This window comes from Microcaecilia unicolor, chromosome 2 (assembly GCF_901765095.1).
Source record: "Microcaecilia unicolor chromosome 2, aMicUni1.1, whole genome shotgun sequence".
Classification (NCBI taxonomy): domain Eukaryota; kingdom Metazoa; phylum Chordata; class Amphibia; order Gymnophiona; family Siphonopidae; genus Microcaecilia; species Microcaecilia unicolor.
Genome location: NC_044032.1, coordinates 437,351,955 through 437,375,600, shown reverse-complemented (window position 1 = coordinate 437,375,600; position 23,646 = coordinate 437,351,955). Strand labels below are relative to the sequence as shown.

Sequence of the window (23,646 nt, the reverse complement as noted above, 5' to 3'; positions counted from 1 at the left end):
CAACATTCTATTCGCTTTCTTAGCCGCAGCAGCACACTGAGCAGAAGGTTTCAGTGTGTTATCGACACCCAGATCCCTTTCTTGGTCCGTAACTCCTAACGTGGAACCTTGCATGACGTAGCTATAATTCGGGTTCTTTTTTCCCACATGCATCACCTTGCACTTGCTCACATTAAACGTCATCTGCCATTTAGCCGCCCAGTCTCCCAGTCTCATAAGGTCCTCTTGTAATTTTTCACAATCCTGTCGCGATTTAACGACTTTGAATAACTTTGTGTCATCAGCAAATTTAATTACCTCGCTAGTTACTCCCATCTCTAAATCATTTATAAATATATTAAAAAGCAGCGGTCCTAGCACGGACCCCTGAGGAACCCCACTAACTACCCTTCTCCATTGTGAATACTGCCCATTTAACCCCGCTCTCTGTTTCCTATCCTTCAACCAGTTTTTAATCCACAATAGGACATTTCCTCCTATCCCATGACCCTCCAATTTCCTCTGTAGCCTTTCATGAGGTACCTTGTCAAACGCCTTCTGAAAATCCAGATACACAATATCAACCGACTCCCCTTTGTCCACATGTTTGTTCACTCCTTCAAAGAATTGAAGTAAATTGGTCAGGCAAGATTTCCCCACACAAAAGCCATGCTGACTTGGTCTCAGTAATCCATGTCCTCGGATGTGCTCTGTAATTTTGTTTTTAATAATAGCCTTTACCATTTTCCCCGGCACCGACGTCAGACTCACCGGTCTATAATTTCCCGGATCTCCCCTGGAGCCTTTTTTAAAAATGGGCGTTACATAGGCCACCTTCCAATCTTCCGGTACCACGCTCGATTTTAAGGATAAGTAGGCATAGGGGGATTATTTCAACAATGGATAATAGCCCTTTATCAGGCCCTTTTGGCTTGCATAAAATGACTGGGGAGACTTAATTTAGGGAGGGGAATGAGGTAGGGTTGCCCATTGCCCTTCTTACTGTTCATGCTTAGAATAGTCTCTAGTGCAACTGGTGAGACAGAGAGGGGATATAGAGATGTTATGGGTAGTATAGTGGGAATATAAAATAATGTTTGTGGATTGTCATCTGATAATTGCTATAAACCCAAGCACCTAGTTCCCAGGTCTTGTAGAAGAGCTTTAAAAGTATGGGGCAGTTTCAGGCTTAAAAATGAGTATTACAAAATCTGAAATGCTGAATGAGGAAGAGGTTCGGGAACTGCAGCAGAAATTTACATTTAAGTGGGCCAAATCATTTATTAAGTAGTTTGGAGGTGAAGATCTCTCCTAATCTGCTGCTTAAACTTAATTATGACCCCTTATTGCAACAGTCTATAAAATAGCTCAGTATTTGGTGAGAGCATCATCTATCATGGATGGGAAGGATAAATATGTTTAAAATCATTGTGCTGCCAAAATGTTTATATCTGTTCCAAACATTACCTGTGGCATTTCTTGCTTTTTTTTTTTTCTTTAAACGGATCCGTGAGCTCATCTTTGGATACACTTGGAATCAAAAACAACCTCAGACAGGAAGGGGAATCCTGCAGTTGAGGCATGAAGATGGAGGGATGAGAGTTCTTAATTTCAAGACCAATTATTAAGCTGCCTGATTAAGGGCTTTGAAGGAATGAGGAGCATTAACATTGAAACATTGGGTTTACATTGAGCAAGCACATGCTACTTCAAATCCTACTAAGGGACAGAGGGGCTCTTTTACTAAGGCTTAGCATGCACTAACTGACATTTGCATATGTTAAGTCCCATGTGGCCGATAGGTATAAAATAGGATGTGCAGTATTTAGTGTGCTCTAATGTCCGTTAACACATGCCAAGCTTTAGTAAAAGGGCTCTATAGTGTGGAATCCCAATACTGAGGGAGGGAAATGAAAGAATCCCTTTTCCGAAAATGCAAAGATATGGAATACAATGAAGAAAACCTATAAGTTGGGGAAGTTCATAGAGAGTGATCATTTCATATCCTTTGAACAAATACAGCAAGATTATAAACTGAAGGAAAGGGATTATTTCCAATATTTACAGCTGAAGTAATTTATGGACAAAAATATAATGAAAAATATCAGTATAGAGTAGTCAGTTTTAGAAGCAGCATTAACTATGTGGCTCATTGCCTGCATGTATAAAGTTCTTATGCTGCTTTAAGATAGTTAAGCCCTCAGGTACACTGAGGATGCGTTTGATCTTACATCCTCTGTAAAGAAACACTAAAGATCTAGGGCTGGGCCATTTCACAAAGGGGTCCGATATTAAATGCAACTTAACCAGCTAGAAACAGCTGCTGGCTGGTTAATTTAGTGCCACTGATAATGACCAATTAGCCTCAATCTCAAACCTGGCTATTTTGGGAGAGTTCTGGAGCAGAGTCAGCACTTGGCCAGTTAAGTGCTGATATTCAGAACTTAACCAGCCAGGTTAACCGCATAAATAGGACCGCATAAAAGTCAATATGCAGTAACCCATAGCCAGTTAAGTGCTGAATATTGCACTTAACCATCTATATGTAAGTCAGCTTCACAAACCCAGAAATTCAGTGCTGGTGCCCAGACATGGCCCAGCATTGAATTTCTGGGTTTAGCACCGGTGGTAGTCAGCAAAATGCTGATCACCACCAGCTGAATATTGGGCCCAAAATTTATCTTCCAGCAATATATCTTCCAGACGAGCAGGATGTCATTAGAAAAGCACCGCTGTTGCTTAGAATCTCACAAATAATCTTCCTTGTATGAGGAGTTTCAAAAGTAGACCTCTTTGTTCTAGAATACATGTTCTTTCGACCCTTACAGTTACCTCATTCAATCACTATATAACCTTGTATTGTTTGGTTTCTTAATTTATTTTTGAATATTGTTACAATTCTTTCATGTTGAAAGTATAGCGTATGTTATATAGATCTATGAAACAAACTTCTACTTTTATTTTGAATTTTACAGGATAATGTGAAAATTATACAGTAGTGTAAAGGCTTTTATACTAAAGTATACCATCATAAGCAAAGATGAATAGAAGCCATCTCTTCCTTAAAAGGGGATCTTAATCATAAACACCTAAATACAAAATCATTAGAAAAATTGGTTAAATAACTGTTTTGAGCATTTTTCTAAAGAAGATCTGAGCCCCAACCTAATTTTCCATTAAATAGTATTGCATAAAAGTTGAAAAACCTAAATGCTCTGCATTGCCATCAATCTTACTGCTGCTGTTCACAGAATAGTCAGAGTCTGCTGAGTTGACCTAAGAGGCCTTGCTGACTTTAACTGGCCTAATAGATACGGCTGAATATAAGCATTTAAAAGCCAGCAAGCACTTTAATCTGGATTTTAGATGAAGCCAGTGCATCCCATGTCCCCCATATCTATAGAGAGCATAAAATAGCTTGATGGCTTAATAACTTAGTAACTTAAATCACACTTATCTCAAGGCTGTCGGGTGAAGTCGCTACACCCAGCAGCCATTGTAATATGACGCTTCTCCCCCTGTCTCCTCAATCCACTGGAGGTTTTTACTGGCAGGATCCCTCCTAATATCCGACTCCATGGAGTTTCAAAAGTGTCTGCATCAGGGACCTGGATTCATGCTGCCACAACCTGTAAAAAAAAAACAGTAAATGCGCCAGTGCCTATAACAGACTGCCTAAACATACACTGTTAACAATTAATGTGGATTGTGGAATTTTTCCACATGTCCTCCATAATATTTGTGTACTAAGTACTCTGATTTTTTTGTGGTTGCATACTAATGGCAACATCAGTGCGTGGCCATTAATTCAAATAATAGAAAATGGACATTTTATGGCTACAGCAAAAATGGCCTTAGCACGTGAGAAAAACCCATGAAAGTGTGTTCTAGGGCCATTTTTTGCCACAGCTTTATAAAAGGGCCCCTAAGTTTTGTACATGGAAATGGAGGGTTAGGTTACTTTATTTCATTTTATGTCCTGATTTAGGGTGATAAAAAGGAACAGTTTTATGTACCCCCTCTAAATAGTCTTCCGGGAGTACCTTTGTGCTCATTGTAGTTTAAAGAATATGTTAAATCAAAATGTCTGTGAATAATCCATTTTATGTACTCTAGGTGATAATCATAATTTTTAAAACATAAATTGTATAGTCACTGTATTTTTACAAGTGATGTTAGAACTGTATATCTTCTTGTATACCACAGGAATGAACAGATTGATCCCAATGAGAGAGCGCTCTAAAACAGAAGAAGACATACTGCGGGCAGCTCTAAGATATAACAGCAAGAAAACTGGGAGCCATCCAACATCAGCTTCAGATGACTCAAATGGACTAGAATGGGAGAATGACTTTGTTAGTGCTGAAATGGATGACAATGGCAATTCAGAATATGCAGGATTTGTGAATCCTGTTTTAGAACCATGTGATGCAAAGAAATCTGATACGGACCAGCAAGATAGATAGATCCAGTTTTATGGAGTTTTGAGTGATGACCAAACATTTAAAGTCAATTGGAATGTACAGATGTTTAGTCTGATCCTTTTTAGAAAGATAGAAGAAAGATTTAAACATCTCAATATTTGTTACCAAGAAATGGGATTGATAATACGTTATCTGAATTAATTCAGAAATAAGTGCAATTTCAACTTTTACCTTCTGCTGACTTTTTAAGGAATTTTTGTGTAGCTTTATCAAGTATATTTCTGGGTTAGCTGGGTTTGTGAAATTATCTGCACTAATTAAAAACTTAACATTTGTATATTTTGTTTTATCTTCTTTCCCGTTTTCCTAATGATATTCGTCCTCATTATTTTACATTCTGGTTCACATTGTTGAAATATTTTTGAGAGCAACCGTTTTGATTATATTTTTACATTTTATTTATGGCCCACCTTTTACTAAATTTCACTAGTGATTCCCGGTGCGGTAATGCTGACAGAGCCCATTCACTTTGCATGGGCTTCATTGGCATTGCTTTGTGGGAATCACTAGCATGATTTGGTAAAAGAGGCCCTTGGTTTTTGAGGCACAAATTTATTTGTTCTTACTGGATAGTGGAAAAGGAAGTTTCTCAGGTCCATGACTGTACATCCATTGTGTTTGTCTAGTTTGATCAAGGCCAGTAGCTTCCCATCCCACTCCATGAAGCTCACCAAATCAGTGCAATTTTCAGCATGCATAAAGGAGATAACCAATATATCAAAATCTTATCCAATAAGTAAATATTTGCTATACAGTCTCAGAATGTTGAAGGTTTGTAACTAGGATAAAACACTGAAATGCAAACAAATTGTTTTAATTTTAACTTTGTTAAATATGAGATAATTTTAAATGTTTGCTTGTCTTATTAAAGATATTTTATACAGCACCAGTTAAAATTCAGTTCTCTGACAAGCAAATGGGTGACATATTTGATTGTACTGGGACAGAGTAGCTCTCTGTATTTAGGAAATGTTTGAGCATGCACACACCTTCTTACATGTTGCGTGCCTTTGGAGATACCTCATAATTTTCTTATCTGCTCTGTTGAATGGATTTGCTCAAGTAGCTTGGCATTAGTGCTAGTTTTCACTTTTTTTTTCTTATCAATTAGGCATTACCTCTTTTTTTTTTTTTTTTTTTATATTAAAGGCCCCTCTGTTTTTCCACACAGTGCCATTGAGTTTAACTTAGTTTACCTTGCAGCATATCTTCAAAGCACTTAGACTTACAAAGTTCCATAGAGGAGCATAATCGAACGAGAACGCCCATCTCCATGGGCGTCTACCTCCGTGGACGGGTCCGCGAAGGGGCAGGCCAGACCGTATTTTCGAAAAAGATGGGCGGGCAAATGCATCGCATTTGGACAGATTTGAGCTGGGTGGTATCGGTTTCCAGCGATAATGGAAACCGAAGGCGCCCAGCTCAAAAATGAACAAATCCAAGGCATTTGTTCGTGGGAGGGGCCAGGATTCGTAGTGCACTGGTCCCCCTCACATGCCGGGACACCAACCGGGCACCCTAGGGGGCACTTGTAACAATTAAAAAAAAAAATTTAAAATACCTCCCAAGTCCATAGCTCCCTTACCTTGGGTGCTGAGCCCCCCAAATCCCCCCCCAAAACCCACTGCCCACAACTCTACACCATTACCATAGCACTTATGGCTGAAGGGGGGGCACCTAGATGTGGGTACAGTGGGTTTTGGGGGTGGTTTGGAGCGCTCCCATTTAGCAGCACAAGTGTAACAGGTAGGGGGGGATGGGCCTGGGTCCACCTGCCTGAAGTCCACTACACCCACTAACAACTGCTCCAGTGACCTGCATACTGCTCTGATGGAGCTAGGTATGATATTTGAGGCTGGCATACAGGCTGGCAAAAAAAGTTTTTAAAGTTCTTTTTTTTTTGGTGGGAGGGGGTTAGTGACCACTGGGGGAGTCAGGGGAGGTCATCCCCGATTCCCTCCAGTGGTCATCTGGGCAGTTGGGGCACTTTTTGGGGACTTGTTCGTGAAAAAAAGGGTCCAGAAAAAGTGACCCAAATTCTGGCTTCTGGCACCTTTCTTTTTTCCATTATCGGCCGAGCGTGCCCATCTCTCCTCGGCCGATAAACACGCCCCAGTCCCGCCTTCACCACGCCTCTGACACGCCCCATCAACTTTGTCCATTCCCGCGACAGACTGCAGTTGGAGACGCCCAAAATCGGCTTTCAATTATACCGATTTGGGCGCCCATGAGAGAAAGGCGCCCATCTCCCGATTTGGGTCAAATATGGGCATCTTTCGAAAATAAGCCTGATAGTAACCTAAGTCTAAGTGCTTTGAAACTACACCTCCATGTCTTCCATGTGTCCAAAGACAAGTCAGGATTCAAAAGATGCTCTGCCTGTGCCAGGAAAATAAAAACATGGAAATATGAAGGCAAATAAAGACCATATGGCATCCAATCTGCCCAGCTGTGTCATCTACTATCTCTTCCTGTCCCTTAGAGATCCTATGTAATTGTCCCAAGCTTTCTTGAATTCAGATACAGTTTTTGTCTCCACCACCTACAACAGGAGGCTGTTCCACAAATTCACCACCATTTCTGTGAAGAAGCATTTCCTCAGGTTACTTCTGAGTCTGTCCCCCTTTCACCTTCATCCTATACCCCCTCAATTCAGAACCTCCTTTCAATTAAGAGACTTGGCTCCTGCACATTTATTCCACGTAGATATTTTAATGTCTCTATGATTAATTTCCGCTCTCGTCTTTCTTCCAAAGTACACATGTTGAGATCTTTAGGTCTCTCCCCATATGCTTTATGATGGAGACTAGTGGCCATTTTAGTAGCTGCCCTGTGGACCGACTCCATCCTGTTATAGTTTTTTGCAGTTTCCAGAATTGTACACAATATTCTAAATGTTGCCTCTGTATAGATCCTGGGTGAGACCTCGTCAATCACCTCCCTTTTCCTACTGGCCATTCCTCTTCCTCTGCACCCAAGCATCCTTCTAGCTTTCGCTTTCACTTTTTCTACCTGATTGGCCACATTAAGATCATCACATATATGATCACACCCAAGTCCTGCTCCTCTTTTAGGCATAAACGTTCTTCACCCCCTAAACTATACTGCTCCCTCAGGTTTTTGCAGCGCAAATGCATGAACCCAGCATTTGTTTAGCATTAAATCTTAGCTGCCAAATTCCAGACCATTCTTCAAGCTTCACTAGGTCCTTCCTCATGTTATCCACACCATCAAGGGTGTCCACTGTACTGCAGATTTTGGTATCATCCACAAAGAGGCAAACCTTTCCAATCAGCCCTTCAGCAATATCGTTTACAAAAACTTTAAAAAGAATCAGCCCAATAACCAGACCTTGTAGTACACCACTGATAAGTACATAAGTATTGCTATACTGGGGTCCATCAAGCCCAGCATCCTGTTTCCAACAGTGGCCAATCCAGGTCATAAATACCTGGCAAGATCACCAAAATGTACGATACATTTTATGCTGCTTATCCCAGAAATAAGCATTGGATTTACCCCAAGTCCATTTTAATAATGGACTATGGACTTTTCCTTTAGGAAGCCGTCCAAATCTTTTTTTAACCCCACTAAGCTAACCACATTCTCTGGCAACGAATTCCAGAATTTAATTACACGTTCAGTGATGAAAAATGTTTTCCAATTCGTTTTAAATTTACTACTTTGTAGCTTCATTCCACGCCCCTTAGTCCTAGTATTTTTGGAAAGAGTAAACGTTTCATGTCTACCCGTTCCACTCCAGTCATTATTTTATAGACCTCTATCATATCTCCCATCAGCCATCTTTTTTTCAAGCTGAAGAACCCTAGCCGCTTCAGCCTTTCCTCATAAAGAAGTTGTCCCATCCCTTTTATCATTTTCATCACCCTTCTCTATACCTTTTCTATTTCCACTATACTTTTTTTTTGAGATGTGGTGATCAGAATTGAATACAACATTCGAGGTGTGATCCCACCATGGAGCGATACAAGGGCAATATAACATTCTCATTTTTGTTTTCCATTCCTTTCCTAATAATATCTAACATTCTGTTTGCTTTCTTAAGCATCGCAGCACACTGAGCAGAAGGTTTCAACGTATCATTGACTACTCCTAGATCCCTTTCTTGGTCGCTGACTCCTACCGTGGAACCTTGCATTATGTTGCTATAATTCAGGTTCCTGTTTCCCACATGCATCACTTTGCACTTGTTCACATTAAACGTCATCTGCCATTTAGACGCCCAGTCTCCCAGTCTCATAAGGTTCTCTTGTAATATTTCACAATCCTCTCGCGATTTAACTTTGAATAACTTTGTGTCGTCAGCAAATGTAATTACCTCACTAGTTACTCCCATCTCTAGATCATTTATAAATATGTTAAAAAGCAGCCGTCCCAGCACAGACTCTTCCTTCCACTTTTAAAGAGAGACCACATATGCACTTCTCCAGTCATCCAGGTCCCTTCTGACTCTACAGCAGGGGCGTATCTGCGTGGGGCCTCAGGGGCCTGGGCCCCCGCAGATTTCACCCTGGACCCCCCTACCGCTGCCAACCCTCCCCCTCCGTTGCTCGCCTACCTTCGCTGGCGGGGGACCCCAACCCCCGCCAGCTGAGGTCCGCGTCCTCCTGCCCCTGCCGGCTGCCTTTAAAGAATTCCGTCAGCTGGCGGGGGACCCCCAACCCCCGCCAGCCAAGCCGAGGTCCTTTCATTTTTCCACCGAAGCTGGCGCCGACGAAAGTTTCTTTTGAGTCTGACGTCGCTGCACGTTGTACGTGCAGGACGTCAGACTCAGAAACAGCTTCATTCTGTTTCTGAGTCTGACGTCCTGCACGTACAACGTGCAGCGACGTCAGACTCAAAAGAAACTTTCGTCGGCGCTAGCTTCAGTGGAAAAATGAAAGGACCTCGGCTTGGCTGGCGGGGGTTGGGGGTCCCCCGCCAGCTGACGGAATTCTTTAAAGGCAGCCGGCAGGGGCAGGAGGACGCGGACCTCGGCTGGCGGGGGTTGGGGTCCCCCGCCAGCGAAGGTAGGCGAGCAACGGAGGGGGAGGGTTGGCAATGGCAGCGGCTGGGGGGAGGGGGATCGGCAATGGCGGGGGGGGGGCTATAATGTGCCCCCTCACTCTGGCCCTGGCCCCCCCTACCGCCGCAGTTCAGATACGCCCCTGCTCTACAGAAGCATTGAAATTGTCAGCCAGTGGAGCCGCCAGAACATCCAGCCCCATCGCTTTATTCACCTTTAGTTTAGCAAGCTCCTTACAAACAGTCCTCTGAAAATTGTTCAAAATCTACCACACCTCCATTCCTATTTGTGTTTATCTTCTCTCCCAACCCTTCAGCTGAGAGCAGGACAGAAATATTTGTTAAGCAATTCAACCTTATCTTTATCAGCTTCTACATATTCCTCTCCTTTACTTTTCAGTCTCACAATACCACCTTTGCACTTCCTCCTATCACTTTTCCTCTTACTTTTGTTTACTTACCTTACAAAAAGGTTTGTTGCCCTTACAATAGCTCCTTTCAGTTTTGCTCACTGCTTTCCTACTTCTTCCAGATGTACCTATCCAGACAACAACTTGAGCTAATCCCCCATCTGAGCAAAGTTAGTTGTTTTTTTTTTTGTTGTTACATTTGTACCCTTTGCTTTCCCACTCATGGCAGGCTCAATGCGGCAGGCAATGGAGGGTTAAGTGACTTGCCCAGAGTCACAAGGAGCTGCCTGTGCTGGGAATCGAACTTAGTTCCTCAGTTCCCCAGGACCAAAGTCCACCACCCTAACCACTAGGCCACTCCTCCAGTTGTTTTAGTAAGTCTAGAACTTTCACTTTTGAATGAACCCTCTACATAAAGGAGGGCACAAAATACAGTTATGCTCTCTGCCTCAGCTTGACACATAATAAATAAATTGTCATAGCTATGTTAGGGTCTTGCCCAGGGCCTGTTTTATGCACAGCCTTAAACTATTCTAGCAGCAAAAGAGTCTTATCCAAAGAAGAAAAAAGCAGATAAAATTGTCAACTACAAGAACTTCTGTCTAGGGCATAGGGTTTAGTTCATCTATGCAGTTGCTTTTCTAGGCTGGACATGGTCCAAGAAGAACAATGCTTAACAAGAGTTACAAAAGAGGTCCTTGGCACAGTGTCAAAAGGTTAGCACCATGCTGTGATGCTAAGAGTCCAATGAAAGGGAGTTTGTGCTATGACAGATCTGTTATGACTTAACTAGAAGGGTGTCCAACTTTTGATGCCATATTCATTTTCTTAACAATTCTGCATTAAACAAATGTATTTGCTGCTTTTTTTTTAATAAATATTTGTATTTAGAAACAACCAGCACAGTTACATTAATAATCAAAAATTACAAAACATTGCCATGTCCAACTTACCAACCTTTAGCAACCTGAGCATTATATGAGACACTGGATAGTTTCCACGTTCCTTTTCTGATTTCATCCCCTTCCCCCAAAACCGATCAAACAGTAATTTTCACACCCACATTCTCTAAGGCACTATCAATAGAAAAACCTCCACCTACTCTCCTCTCTTCCCTCCCGTTCACATTAATTCATTTGATTTGCTTACTTTATTTATTTTTTGTCTATTAGATTGTAAGCTCTTTGAGCAGGGACTGTCTTTCGTCTATGTTTGTGCAGCGCTGCATATGCCTTGTAGCGCTATAGAAATGCTAAATAGTAGTAGTCATATGTGATCTCCCACCAAGATACAAACAGGTTAAGTACCAGTACTACCCTAACAAGTCCTCCCCCACCCCTCCCTACCCTACAGTCTATCCTTTCCACCCACCCCACCCCCCTTTCTGGAAGCTGCAGTATAAAAACCACATTACAAATTCAATAAGTTGGGACCCTTTTACTAAGCAGTGTAGGTGCCTACACACGCCCAACGCACGTCAGTTCAGAGTTACCGCCCGGCTACCGCATGGCCCGAGCAGTAATTTTGTTTTATGCGCTTCGGAAAATGATTTTTATTTCTGGTGCACAGCGGAAACCGGGCGGTAATTGTCATTCTACGCATGTAGACGATTACTGCATGGTTACCTCGTGAGACCTTAGTGCTATGTCAATGGGTGGTGGTAAGGTCTCAGACCTAAAATGGATGTGTGCCAATTTTTATTTTGCCGCATGTCCATTTTCAGCAAAAATTTAAAAAGTTCTTTTTTACAGGTGCGCTGAAAAATGGTTTGCAAGCGCCCAAAACATGCGCCTACACTAGCGCAGCCCATTTTTCAGTGCAACTTAGTAAAAGGACCCCCTAAGGACTTTAGGAGAAAGACCCTCCCGAATGGGGAACCAGGTTTGCTGGCAAACTCTTCAAGCCTTGGGTGATCATCTCTTCACATCCAGTTTCAATAAATTATACATTTCATTTCTCAATTCAGTCAAAGAGGGAGGCTGTGGTTGCCTCCAATTTGTCAAAATACATTTCCTGGCTAGAGCATAAGTTTTTTTTTTTTCAAGAGAGTGTTTGTTCCCTTTCACAGTCCTACTGTCACAAAATTGGATATCAGCCCTCAACAGTATATGTCTATGCACCACAGTATACAAATAGTCCATGATATTTCACCAAAACAGGTTTATGATTTCAAGTGGCTGGAGAGAAAAAGGTATCTTGGACACTGTGCATTCCTTTGTAGGTCCAGTCCTAAATGCCTGGTTGGGAGCAACATACATCCGCATCAAAAACTTATATTGCTGTTCCTAGAGGGACACCAAGTGGGCTATATTTTTTTACCTGCTTCATTAACACACGAAGGCCATCTTTCATGACTTGATCCTGAAGCAGCAGTTCTGCATTACAAGCATTGGCCAATACATCATAGTCCTATTTCAGGCTCAGTGCACCCAAGCTGACTTGGTAAAAAGTTAAACTAGCTTTAGTCTGTCTGGTGAGAGTAAATGTCTCATACACCATATCAGCCATGTCTTCTGTTTGTTTATCAAAAGTATTTCATTGTGTCATGTTCTGTAACCACATCCGTAATCTATTGGCATGCCAGCGTTTTAGATATACCTTCAAAGCATCTGAATCAAGGTCTTTATTACCCCACAAAGACAGCAATACAATAGATCGTGGGGAAATCTTCATCTTTTTACATAGCCAGTGCCACACCTGCCTCATGGACCACAACCACGAATGTTGTCTAGTAGAAAAAATTAGGTGAGGGTTCTTAATATGTAGATAGGATAATAAATGCACAGCTGCCATCAATTGTTCAAGCTAAACGGGAGTGTGATATTGAGTCCCCTTTATTCATTCCACCATGTGTCCATCGCACAATGAGGAACGTGCAACTCTAAGTAGGACAAGACTGCTACGCAAACATAAGAGTCTGAAAATAATCGTCAACGTTGTTCCGGGGCAAAGGGAGCATGAAAATGAAGAGCCGACAGGCACACGGCACCCCCCCCCCCAGCGGCGTGCACCCGGGGCAGACCGCCCCCACCTTGGTACGCCACTGCTCCTTGCCCTTGTTTTGGGTGACCTACCTGATAAGAACAATAGAATCCAGTGTACCATGACCTAAAATCCTAAACATGTGCCAAAATGCCACAGTACACTAAATTAAAACCAGATATCAAGAACAATAAGATCAAGCAATTCCCTTTTATTAACTTCAAGATGTCATCCTCACCAAAACCAACATGATTTCAGTGCTATGGCCTTGTTGAAAACCTGCTTAACAATACAAACCATCTATATCATCTACAAAGCAGATACTAGCATTATATTTTTACTCTTCACTTTGGGTAGATAAGGATATAAATCCTTAGTTTGAAATCTGTTTATTCACACAGATGTTAAATCACATAAAGCAAAGTTACTTACCTATAGCAGGTGGACTCCGAGGACAGCACACATATATTCTCACATGTGGGAGCCAGAGCGGACACTGCCATAGTGCACTGTCAATTTAAAACTTTGAGGTGGCCCCATTGCATGTGTGTGGGTGCCTTCCCACCCAATACTCGAGTGTAGGACCAGCAGTACAATACTAAAGCTAAGAAGACAACTCCAAGGAGAAGACAGATAAGTAACTCTGCTTTCTCTGAAGGCAAGCAGGCATAATATTCTCACATGTGGGACTCACCAGCTACCAGGCTCACAATATAAGTGAAAATTTGGTAACCAAGTAGAAAGTGAGTCTAGTGGGGGAAAAAAGGGGCCAGAGGGCGGAGTTGACTTACATAGTAAAACATTCTGTAGGACTGCTTGTCCAAACCAGCTATCCTACCCAGAATACTACTCCAGACAGTAGTGAGCAGTGAAAGTGTGGATAGAAGACCTGTTCTGCCTCCATTTAAGAAATCTCCAAGGCAGCAACGTGAAGTGGGCTACTGAAGCTGCCAAGGCTCTTACATTGTGAGCAGTGACATGGCAATGAAGGGTCAAGCCCAGCTTCAGCATACATGTAGAAGATAGACAGTAAGCCAAGTAGAAATAGTAAGTTTGGTGATGGGAATCCTTAATCTATTAAGGTCAAAGGATACAAAAAGCTAGGACAAAACTAGGGCTTCCTACGAGGTATTCTATGCTCCAGATTATATGCTAGAGCAAGCATGCAGTGCTTCTTCCCCAGGATGAAAGTGTGTCATAGGGAAGACAAGAGACTGAATGAGGTAGAACTCTAATACCACTTTAGGGAGGAACTTGGGGTGAGTTTGGAACACAACCCTGCCATGGTAGAACCTGGTGTAAGGTGGGTCTGCCACAAGGGCTTGAAGTTCACTTACTCTTTTGGCAGAAGTGTGTGCTATTAAGAACACTACCTTACATGGGAGGAACTTCATAAAATCAGAATGAAGTGCTTCAAATGGAAGTTTCATAAGAGCTGTGAGGATAACATTGAGATCCCACACCACCGGAAGCAGTGTGATATGAAATAAACCTCTCATTAATCTCAAAGGATGAAAGGAAATTGGCTTGTTGTCATTTCTAGAGTAAAAAAGCAGCAATGGCACTCAAGTGTACTCTGACTGATTTAGTTTAAAAGCCACAATCAGAAAAATTGAGGAAATACTCCATATTGGTAGGAAGAGAACACTTAATAGGGTCTAGTGCTTTGTCTTTATACCAGCGGGAAAATCTTCTCCACTTGAAAGAGTAACACTTCTGTGTAAATATTTCCTAGCAGCTAGGTGTATTCTAGAGACTCCGTCTGGAAGGTTTAAAGAATGTAAGTTTAAGTCATAAAAAAAAACAAGCCACCAGGGACAGAGAGCGGGGATCTAGATGGAGGAGGGACCCCTTGCTCTGTGTTATTAGAGCTGGAAAAGGAAATAACCTCAATGGTTCCCTAAACAATAATTCTAGGAGAAAGAATCAAATTTGACATGGCCAGTAGGGAGCAATTAGGTTCATGGTACCTTGGTCTCAGAATAGTTTGAGATGAGTTTTCCCTATGAGAGACAGTGGGAGAAAGGTGTATATACAAGATCCGTTCCCCAGTGAAGAAGGCATCTGAGGCTACACGATTATGAATAACAGTAGGGAAGCTTGTTGTTCTGAGGAGAAGTGAAGAAGTCTTTTCCTGGGGTTCCCCACTACTGGAATATTCAACGAGCTACCGACATGCTGAGGGACCAGTTGTGAGGCTGAAGGACTTTGCTCAATTTGTCTGCCACAGCATTGTGTTTGTCAGCTAGGTAAACAGCTCTTATAGAAATTTTTCAAGAAGCTGCCCGAGTCCACATCTGGACTGCTTGTGGACAGAGGTGGTAAGAACCTGTTCCTCCTTATTTGCTCAGGTAGTACATTGCAACTGGGTTGTCTGTGTGCACAAAGATTATCTGATCAAATATACGGTCTTGGAAAATTCTGAGGACTTTTCAGACCGCTTGCAATTCCTGCAGATTGATGTGTTGTCCTTTCTCCCATAGGGGCCAGGAACCCTGTGTGTGTTGATCATCGAGATGAGCATCCCAACCTACCATGGAGGCATGTGTGGTGACTTTATGATGTGGAAAAGGGTGAAATGGAAGTCCACTGGTGAGATTTTGGGCACCATCCATCACTGTAGAGAGTGGCATAGCTGTGAAGTAACTCAAATATGGGCAGAGAACAACCTCATGGCTTGGGAATACTGTGGAATTTTGAAGTGGAGTCAAGCCAATGGTGTTACATGGACTGTTGAAGCCATGTGATTGAACAAGCAGAGCATTTGATAAGCAGATACCTGGGTGGATTTTGAAACCTGAGTGGAGAGATGCATTATGTTGTCTGCTCTTGGATGAGGGAGGAAAGCTTGACCTTGAGTAGCATTTAGGAGAGCCCCGATGAATTATAAGGTCTGAAAAGGTTGAAGATGTGATTTGGAGTAGCTTATCACAAACCTGAGTTCTCAGAGTCTTATGGCGGATAAAATTGAAGTCTGTGCCTTGATTAACCAGTCACCGAGGTAGGGGAAGACATGTATTTCCCACCTGTGGAGCGTTGCATCTACTACTATTGGTCATTCTGTGAAGACTCAAAAAGCCGAAGTCAAGCAAATGGTAAGACCTTGTACTGATAGAGTCCTATAGCAGAAGCGCTAGAACTTTCTGTGAGCAGGGAGGATAAGTGTGTGAGCGTATGTCTCTTTCAGATCTAGAGAGCAAAGCCAGTCATTGAGTTGTATCATAGGGAGGAGAGATTCTAGGAAAACCATGCAACTTTTTTGTTTTTTGGGTAGGAATTTGTTTTAATGTCACAGGATGTATTCTCCCCGTCTTTTTTGGTATGAAAAATACCTGGATTAAATACCCTCGACGACTCTCCAGCAGAGGAACTTGTTCTATTGCATTCTGCCAGAGGAAGGAAGAGAGCTCCTCCTGAAGTACTATCCTTTGGAGAGAGTTGAAATGAGACTCTTGGTGGATATTTGGGAGGTCTTTTTTCTCCCAACGCAGAGCATAACCATGCTGTATGATACATAGCACCCAGAGGTCAAAAGTTATGAGGGGCCACCTCTGTTGAAAGAGGATAAGTTTGCCTCCAACCAGTACATTGCTTGGCATGGACAACAGGATGGTGGCAATGTTCTCTAAGAAGGAGTTAAAAACTGGGTTGTTTAGACTGTAGACTGAGGAGTCTGATTTTTGGCCCCACTGCTACTGCAGATGTGACTGTTGGGGCATATTCCTTTGAGGTGAGAAGTGGGAATGTAGCAACACTTAGATGTTTAGTAATTAGAGTGTTGAAAACCTCCTGCAAATCTTCTAGAATAAACAGAAGTTTGTGGCCTGGATAGATTTGAATAGTATCTGTAAGCTTTTTCATTGTTAATCACTTCCTTGCCTATCACCAAATAAGTTTTCTCCATAAAAAGGGACATCTGCTAGATGCTATTGTACAGCAGGTTGAGACCCTGAGCCAGGAAAAATGCCGCATTGCTAAAGTGAAAACACATGAAGAGACATCAAAAGCCTGTCTTGCCAGATATTTACAACAACCTAGTAGTTTCCTGTGAACCTTGACTGACTCATTAGCCTTTTCAGGAGGAAGGGAGTCTGCAAAGAAGACAGTACTCTGAATTAGAGACTTTACGTAAATTGTGGAATAAAGTTGATGTTCTGTCAAGAGAGTCTAATGTAATAGCTTCTCTGCCTGGAGGAGCAGAAGCATGAGATCTCGTACTGCAAGTACATTTTACAGCAGATTTCACAACTAAAGAACGGTGGGGTAACAGTTTTTTTTCAAACCCAGTGCATTTCTGTATCCTGTACATTGAATCAATTTTCTTTACAGCTACTTGAATGGTCAGTGGAGTCTGTTTTTGATCAGAGTATTCTTCATAACTGTATGAAGTGGAACAGTGATTCCTTCTCTAGGAATACCAGTCAACTTGTCTCCGGATCGCTACCTGCATTTTTCTCAGTGCTGTATTCCAGACCCTATTGCTCTCACGTGACATGCTACCTAACACCTTCCGGTACTATGTAAGCCACATTGAGCCTGCAAATAGGTGGGAAAATGTGGGATACAAATGTAACAAATAAATAAATAACCAGTCTGAAATCTCAGTGGCATACTTGTGCTTTGCTATTGCCTCCTCTATGTTACCTACTGAGAGTGTGCTGTTGTTCTGTTTTTCAAATTAGTCAACTTGTCTCCAGAGCACTACCTACACTTTTCTCAGTGCTGTATTCCTGTCCCTATTGCTCTCATGTGATGCGCTATGTAAACAGTCTGCTCCTGGAAGAGGCTATTTTAGTCAAATCCCTGCGGTGGTGCGTACCCATGGAGCAGGTACAGCTCCTTTGGACGATGCTCTTCTATTGATCTGCAATCATGGGTTTTTATTGTTCCTTTAATTCTTTTTTTCTGGCAGTTTATTTTTTTGTTTTGCTTTCTAAGCAGAACTGTCATTTAACATGCTGAAGACTGTTTCAAGGCTTTCTCTATTCCTGTAATGGGGCCATCAGCCCATAACTTTTTTAGTTCTATTTATCATCCCATGGCTGTGTTTTCTTACCCCCCTGCCACAAACTGTTGCCTCCGTTTCCCCAACCACTACATTTTCCATGGTCTTTCTCAACTGTCGCTCTATTAAGGGAAAAACTTTTACTCTGATTTTATTTTGGAGCATGGGTTGAAGTTCCTATTTTTGACCGAAACCTGGCTTAAGGCAGGTGAGGAATACTATGAATCTCTTCCTTCTCGCTACGATTCCAGCTTCTCCTTTAGAGATTCTCGTAAGGGAGGTGGTTTTGCAGCCATATTTTCTTATGATTACCAAGTTTCCAAAACATCTACCTTATTTCCTTATACTGAGTTTTTGGTACTCAAGATCTCAGCTTCTCTTCCTCTACGTGCTCTGCTTTTCTACTGCCCCCTGTGATAATGCATGAACCGAGCTGGGCAGGAGGCGCTCAAAAAGTACAGCCAGTCAGGAATTAAAGGTAAAAGGAAAATATTCTATTCTATGGGACATGTGCTCCCCTGTTACTTTATAATCCAGCACAAGTGCAGTCTTTGTGCTTCTCTCCGTTTCTTCTCATATGCTTAGTACTCTCTTCTTGGGCTGGCTCCCAGTCTAGCCCCACACAGCGTCCATTAACACATTCTCCTGGGTTCCCTCTGAACATACAACCCAGCAAGTGTTTTCTGACTAATTCAGGGTGTCTCCTACCTGCCAGTCTTACTACACCAGCTCTGAAGCTTTAAGCTGGAGATACACCACTCCCCTGGTCCTTGGCTCAGGTACTGTGCATTCACCTTTAGAGACCTCTTTGCTCCTGGAGCTCCCTGCTGGAAATCTCTGTATCAGGGCATCCTGCTCACTCGCTCTCCTTGAAACCTCTATCAGGGCGTCCCTGATCTGTTCGGCCTCAGGGTTTTTAGCTTCTACCTGCTCTAAGCCCCACCCCTGTGACTCAGTATTTTCCTCACTCTGCATCAGCAACCAGTGCCACCTGCAACAGTGTTTCCTGCCCCTACATCACTCACTCCCTCATACCCCCCTTTTCTATCAGTAGCTAGCTGGGATTCCTGTGTTAAATCAATGTCTGACACTTCCATTATGTTTCCAAATCTATTGATTTTATTATTCACGTTGATCAACCTAAACACCCTTGTGTAACGCATTTTCTTGACTTTCTCTATGAGCATAAACTTTGCCAACGGATTTGGTTTCCCACTCATCAGGCTGCTCATATGCTTGACCTGGTTCTCTTATCAACTTTATCCTTTTGTGCCAATCCCCTCTTGTGATCAGGTCAGCCACTTCTTTTAACCTCTTTCATGAATAACTTGAGTCCTTCTAGTTCCCTGGCTCATAGTTTCTGCCATATTGATCCTGATTCTCTTCCCATTCATTTTAACAATTGACCACAGGCTGATCAGGCCACCCTATGGCAGGCCTCACTGTCACATGCGTTTTGATTTGCTTGCTCCCCCAAGCTTATTTTTCCATCCTGTCACAATAGAAAGCCTTGGTACCACTGTAGACTTCACTTAGCTCCAATCTGTACAGAATGTGATTTGTTGTTACGTGAAAAAAAACATGGCATAGTAAACATCCCTTCTTAAGCATCATCACTTGCTACCTGTCTCCTCTCAGATCCAGTATAAGATTTTTCTTCTGTCGAGGCTTTGCACTTTGGCATTCCTTCCTATCTGGCTGCCCTCACTGTACCCTACATGATGACCACCACTTAGTTTTGCCAAGTCCCAAGTTTGCTAACAGCAAGCTAGACCTGCTTTTTTTTTTTTTGTCCCAGCAAGCTGAAATAATGTCCTACTTGCTCTCTGAAGGGATCTATCCTTACAAAAACTCAAATTAACTTGGTTATTCTCTCAGGCTTAAGGCATGCCTCCTGATGAGGCTTGAGTCTGGTATCTATGTTTGTCCACCCCTTTCTGTGTTTGATTGGATCTAATTGAATGACTGCTCCCATTATCCTATAAATTGAATAGTAGTTCCTTTCATACCTTTAATTATTTATGCATTTTGTGAATGTAAACCACCTTGTGCCCTCCGTCTGTATTTTGCAGTATAGCAAATCCAAATAAACCATAATCTAGAACCTCAAAGAGTTAACAAGATTCTTCCTCTGTCTCTAATTTGGCTTCAGCCATCTCACGGACAAAGCCAGAAAAGGTATAACTTTCTGGAGAGGATATATTTTCCCCCTACAACTACAAATCCCCATTTACTCTCGCATTCCATGAACCTGTCAAACTAGAAAAGGGCCTGGTGTCTTATAGACCCCTGGATTCATTATGCAACCCCTCCTCTTACGTTCCTCTCTACCATGTTTCAGCCACAAACAGAATGGGTTACTTGAACCATTATAAGTCCAATTGATATAATATTAAACTACAAGCCTGACCAGAGGAATTGTAGGTACTAGTCCTAAACAAACCAAGAATTTTCTTTTCCTTTTTAGCATTAGCTTGGCATCTTGTAACTCCAGTTTAAGAAGGAAGGGTATGTACAGTGGTGTGCTGGAGCCGGCTCGCACCGGCTCGCAAGAGCCGGTTGTTACATTTTGTACCAACTTGCGAGCCAGTTGTTTCCCACTGCGAGCCAGCTCTCCTCCCTCCCGCCCAATCCGGTCCCTCACCTGACTTCTAATTCTTCGGCGGGGCAGGCAGTCTTGCCTGCCCACTACCAGCGCTGACTCTCCCCAGCCGGTTTGCGCTTTAAAAATGGCTGCCGAGACTTCCAGAGGCGGCCTCGTGAGACTTCTACTGAAGTCTCGGCGGCCATTTTGAAGTGTGAACCGTCAGGGGAGAGTCAGCGCTGGTAGCGGGCAGGCAAGACTGCCTGCCCCACCGAAGAATTAGAAGAGTCAGGTCAGTGAGACGGATCCGGAGGGAGGAGAAGTCGCCGGTGAACAACGCGGGAGGGGTGGCAGGGGAGAGAAGGGAGTCCCTGGGCATGGGTGGATGGAGGGCAGGGGAAAGAAGGGTCACTGCTGGGCATGGGTGGATGGAGGACATGGGAGAGAAGGGTCACTGCTGGACATGGGTGCATGCAGGGCAGGGGACAGGAGGATCGCTGGGTATAGGTGCATGCAGGGCAGGGGACAGGAGGGTCACTGGACATGGGTGGATGGAGGGCAGGGGAGAGGAGGGTCACTGCTGGACATGGGTGCATGCAGGGCAGAGGACAGGAGGATCGCTGGGTATAGGTGCATGCAGGGCAGGGGACAGGAGGGTCACTGGACATGGGTGGATGGAGGGCAGGGGAGAGAAGGGGAGAGAGAAGAAATTCTCGACATGGATGGAGGGGAGAGAAGAGTGAGGAAGGAGATGAGATGAGGGGAAAGGAAGAGAGGAGAAAAACTGCACATGGATGAAGAAAATAGGCAGAAGCTGAGGACCCGAAATGAAGAAGAAAGGAGAAATGGAAAGAAATAAATGGTAAGGAAGCCCTGGAAACGGAGTTAAGACAGATAGCAGCAGAATCGGATACTGGGCCAGCCTGATCAGAAACACAGTCACCAGACAACAAAGGTAGAAAAAAAATCATTTTAATTTTCATTATAGTGTTTGGAGTATGTTCACTTTGAGAATCAGGTGCTCAACATTAAAAGTTTATATTTATTTACTTATTTATGGCATTTTATCCCACATTAAACATGAATTAGATTGGAACCTGGGATCATTTAATTTTTTTTTCCTGGATAATACATTGCCACCCCCCCCCCCCCCCAGGCTCTCTCCCCGGCTATAGTCAGCTCTGCAATTTGGGGGGGGGGGGGCGCAGAGGGGGACCGGGGAGAGAGCCTGTTGTTAAACATTTACCAGCACACCACTGGGTATGTAGCTTATTGTGCCAATGCTAAAAAAGAAGGCACCTCTATCTGCACACTGTACTTAAGGAGAGAATATAAATTCTTATATAGTTATCTATACCTATTCCTTTCCCCCACCATCATCTTCCACTGGCCATCACCAATTTGCTACCACTGCTGCCTGTATCTATCTAATCTCAGCATGCCCAAAATCTGTTAAAATGATCTCCACCACCTAAGCTGATTTCTCTTCACTTTTGATTCTTGTAAGATCGATACTTAAGCCAACAGCCAGACCACATCTCAGTACCAAGTTATTTATTAATTTAGATACACACAGTTTTACAAATCCATTCCAGAGATTCAATCCAATTTTTAGTTCTTGTTCTCTGTGTTCAGGCTTTCCATGGATGAATAGGACACTTACTGGTTAAAATCAGTACAACAGCCCCTAAACATTTTCTGATTCCTAATGCTGGGTATTTAAATGTATTTATTGCATTTGTATCCCACATTTTCCCACCGTATGGCAGGTTCAATGTGGCTTACATATTGCTAAAAAGGAGATTACAAAATTTAGACTTGTGGAAGTCTAGTACATAAAAATACAGAAATACAATAAACGCTTAGGTTGATATATTAGCATATTGTGAGAGAGGTTAATATTATTGTTTTTCCATTTCTGAACCTTTTCATGATGTATGATGGTGTGTGATTAGGCAGATCCAGGGAGGAAAGACTTCTTTGATGGCTGTTGAAACCTGGGACTCCTTGCCCTTACTTCAGCAATCCAGCAGGTTTGCTAGATAAATCTCTGATCTCGCCTTCAGCTATGCTGCTCTTATTAGCAAATTTCAGAATACAGATTCATTTTCTGGCATAACATAATAGGCAAGCAACACTTTCCCCTTCCTCAGGCCCCATCTGTTCCATCAATAGGTACATCACATCATGTTGGCCCACATACATCCTTCTTTGGCTACTCTCCAGATATTTCTTCTGTTTCTTTCAAGCCTAGGTTTCAAGGCCTTTTTCTAGTACATTTGGTTCAACAGACAATTAGCCTGACTTGGACTATGAGCTTTGCTATGGAGCTACACAGTCATCCAAGCTATATAGTCTAGCAAATTGTTACCAAAAATCTTATTCCCTGTGTGAGTTTCCCCTCTGTGTCGGTCATATAATGAAAAAAAAGCTTGTTTTTCTGAGACTGACTTCTCATTTCTTCCTTATCCCCTGCAAGACCCCATTTCTCTAGTTCTCCCAGGTACCCTCCAGAGTCCCTACAACAGGAGCAGGTACAAAGTTGGAACTTTTAAACATCAATATTTTCTCAACAGAATGAAGGTAATGAAAAATGAGGGGGCATTTTAGGCCAAATGCCAGTTACATTATTCAAAGTTTAGCACTACTAGTATTGCTGTCTAAGCAATTTATTGTAATTTGCTGTCAAAGTATATAAAAATATGTACAAGTGTCTAATAAAATAGCCTTATAAAAGTGATTGTTTTATATAAATACTAGTAAAAAAGGCCCGTTTCTGACAGAAATGAAACGGGCTCTAGCAAGGTTTTCCTCGGAGTGTGTATGTTTGATAGAGTGTGTTTGACAGTGACTGTGTGTGTGTGTCAGAGAGAGAGATAGAATGAATGTGTGAGTGTGTGTGTGTGTGTGTGAGAGAGAGAGAGTGAGACTGTCTCCTGTGTCCCCTGCCCGCCTTTCCAGCCACTCAGCGATTGTTCTGTGTCCCCTGCTCCCCTTCCAAGCACCCAGCGATTCTCCTCTGTCCCCTTTAGCCACCCAGCGATTCTCCTCGCTCCCCTGCCCCCACTCCAGCCGTGTGTGTGTGAGAGTGAGTATGTGGAAGACAGAGACAGTGAAAGTGTGTGTATGTATTTGTGTCTGTGTATGTATGAGACAGAGAAAGTGTATGTGTGTGTG

General features: G+C 42.7%; 1 protein-coding gene across 1 annotated transcript in view; it reads left to right on the top strand.

The window, feature by feature from the left end:
• Nucleotides 1-5,316, top strand: part of AP1AR (adaptor related protein complex 1 associated regulatory protein) — a 113,006-nt gene extending 107,690 nt beyond the window's left edge. Inside the window, exon 10 of the mRNA XM_030190853.1 lies at nt 4,186-5,316. Within this exon, the coding sequence (XP_030046713.1) occupies nt 4,186-4,445 (260 nt within the window). The 3' untranslated portion in view covers nt 4,446-5,316. The remainder of the gene's footprint in view (nt 1-4,185) is intronic.
• Nucleotides 5,317-23,646: the final 18,330 nt, after the last annotated feature.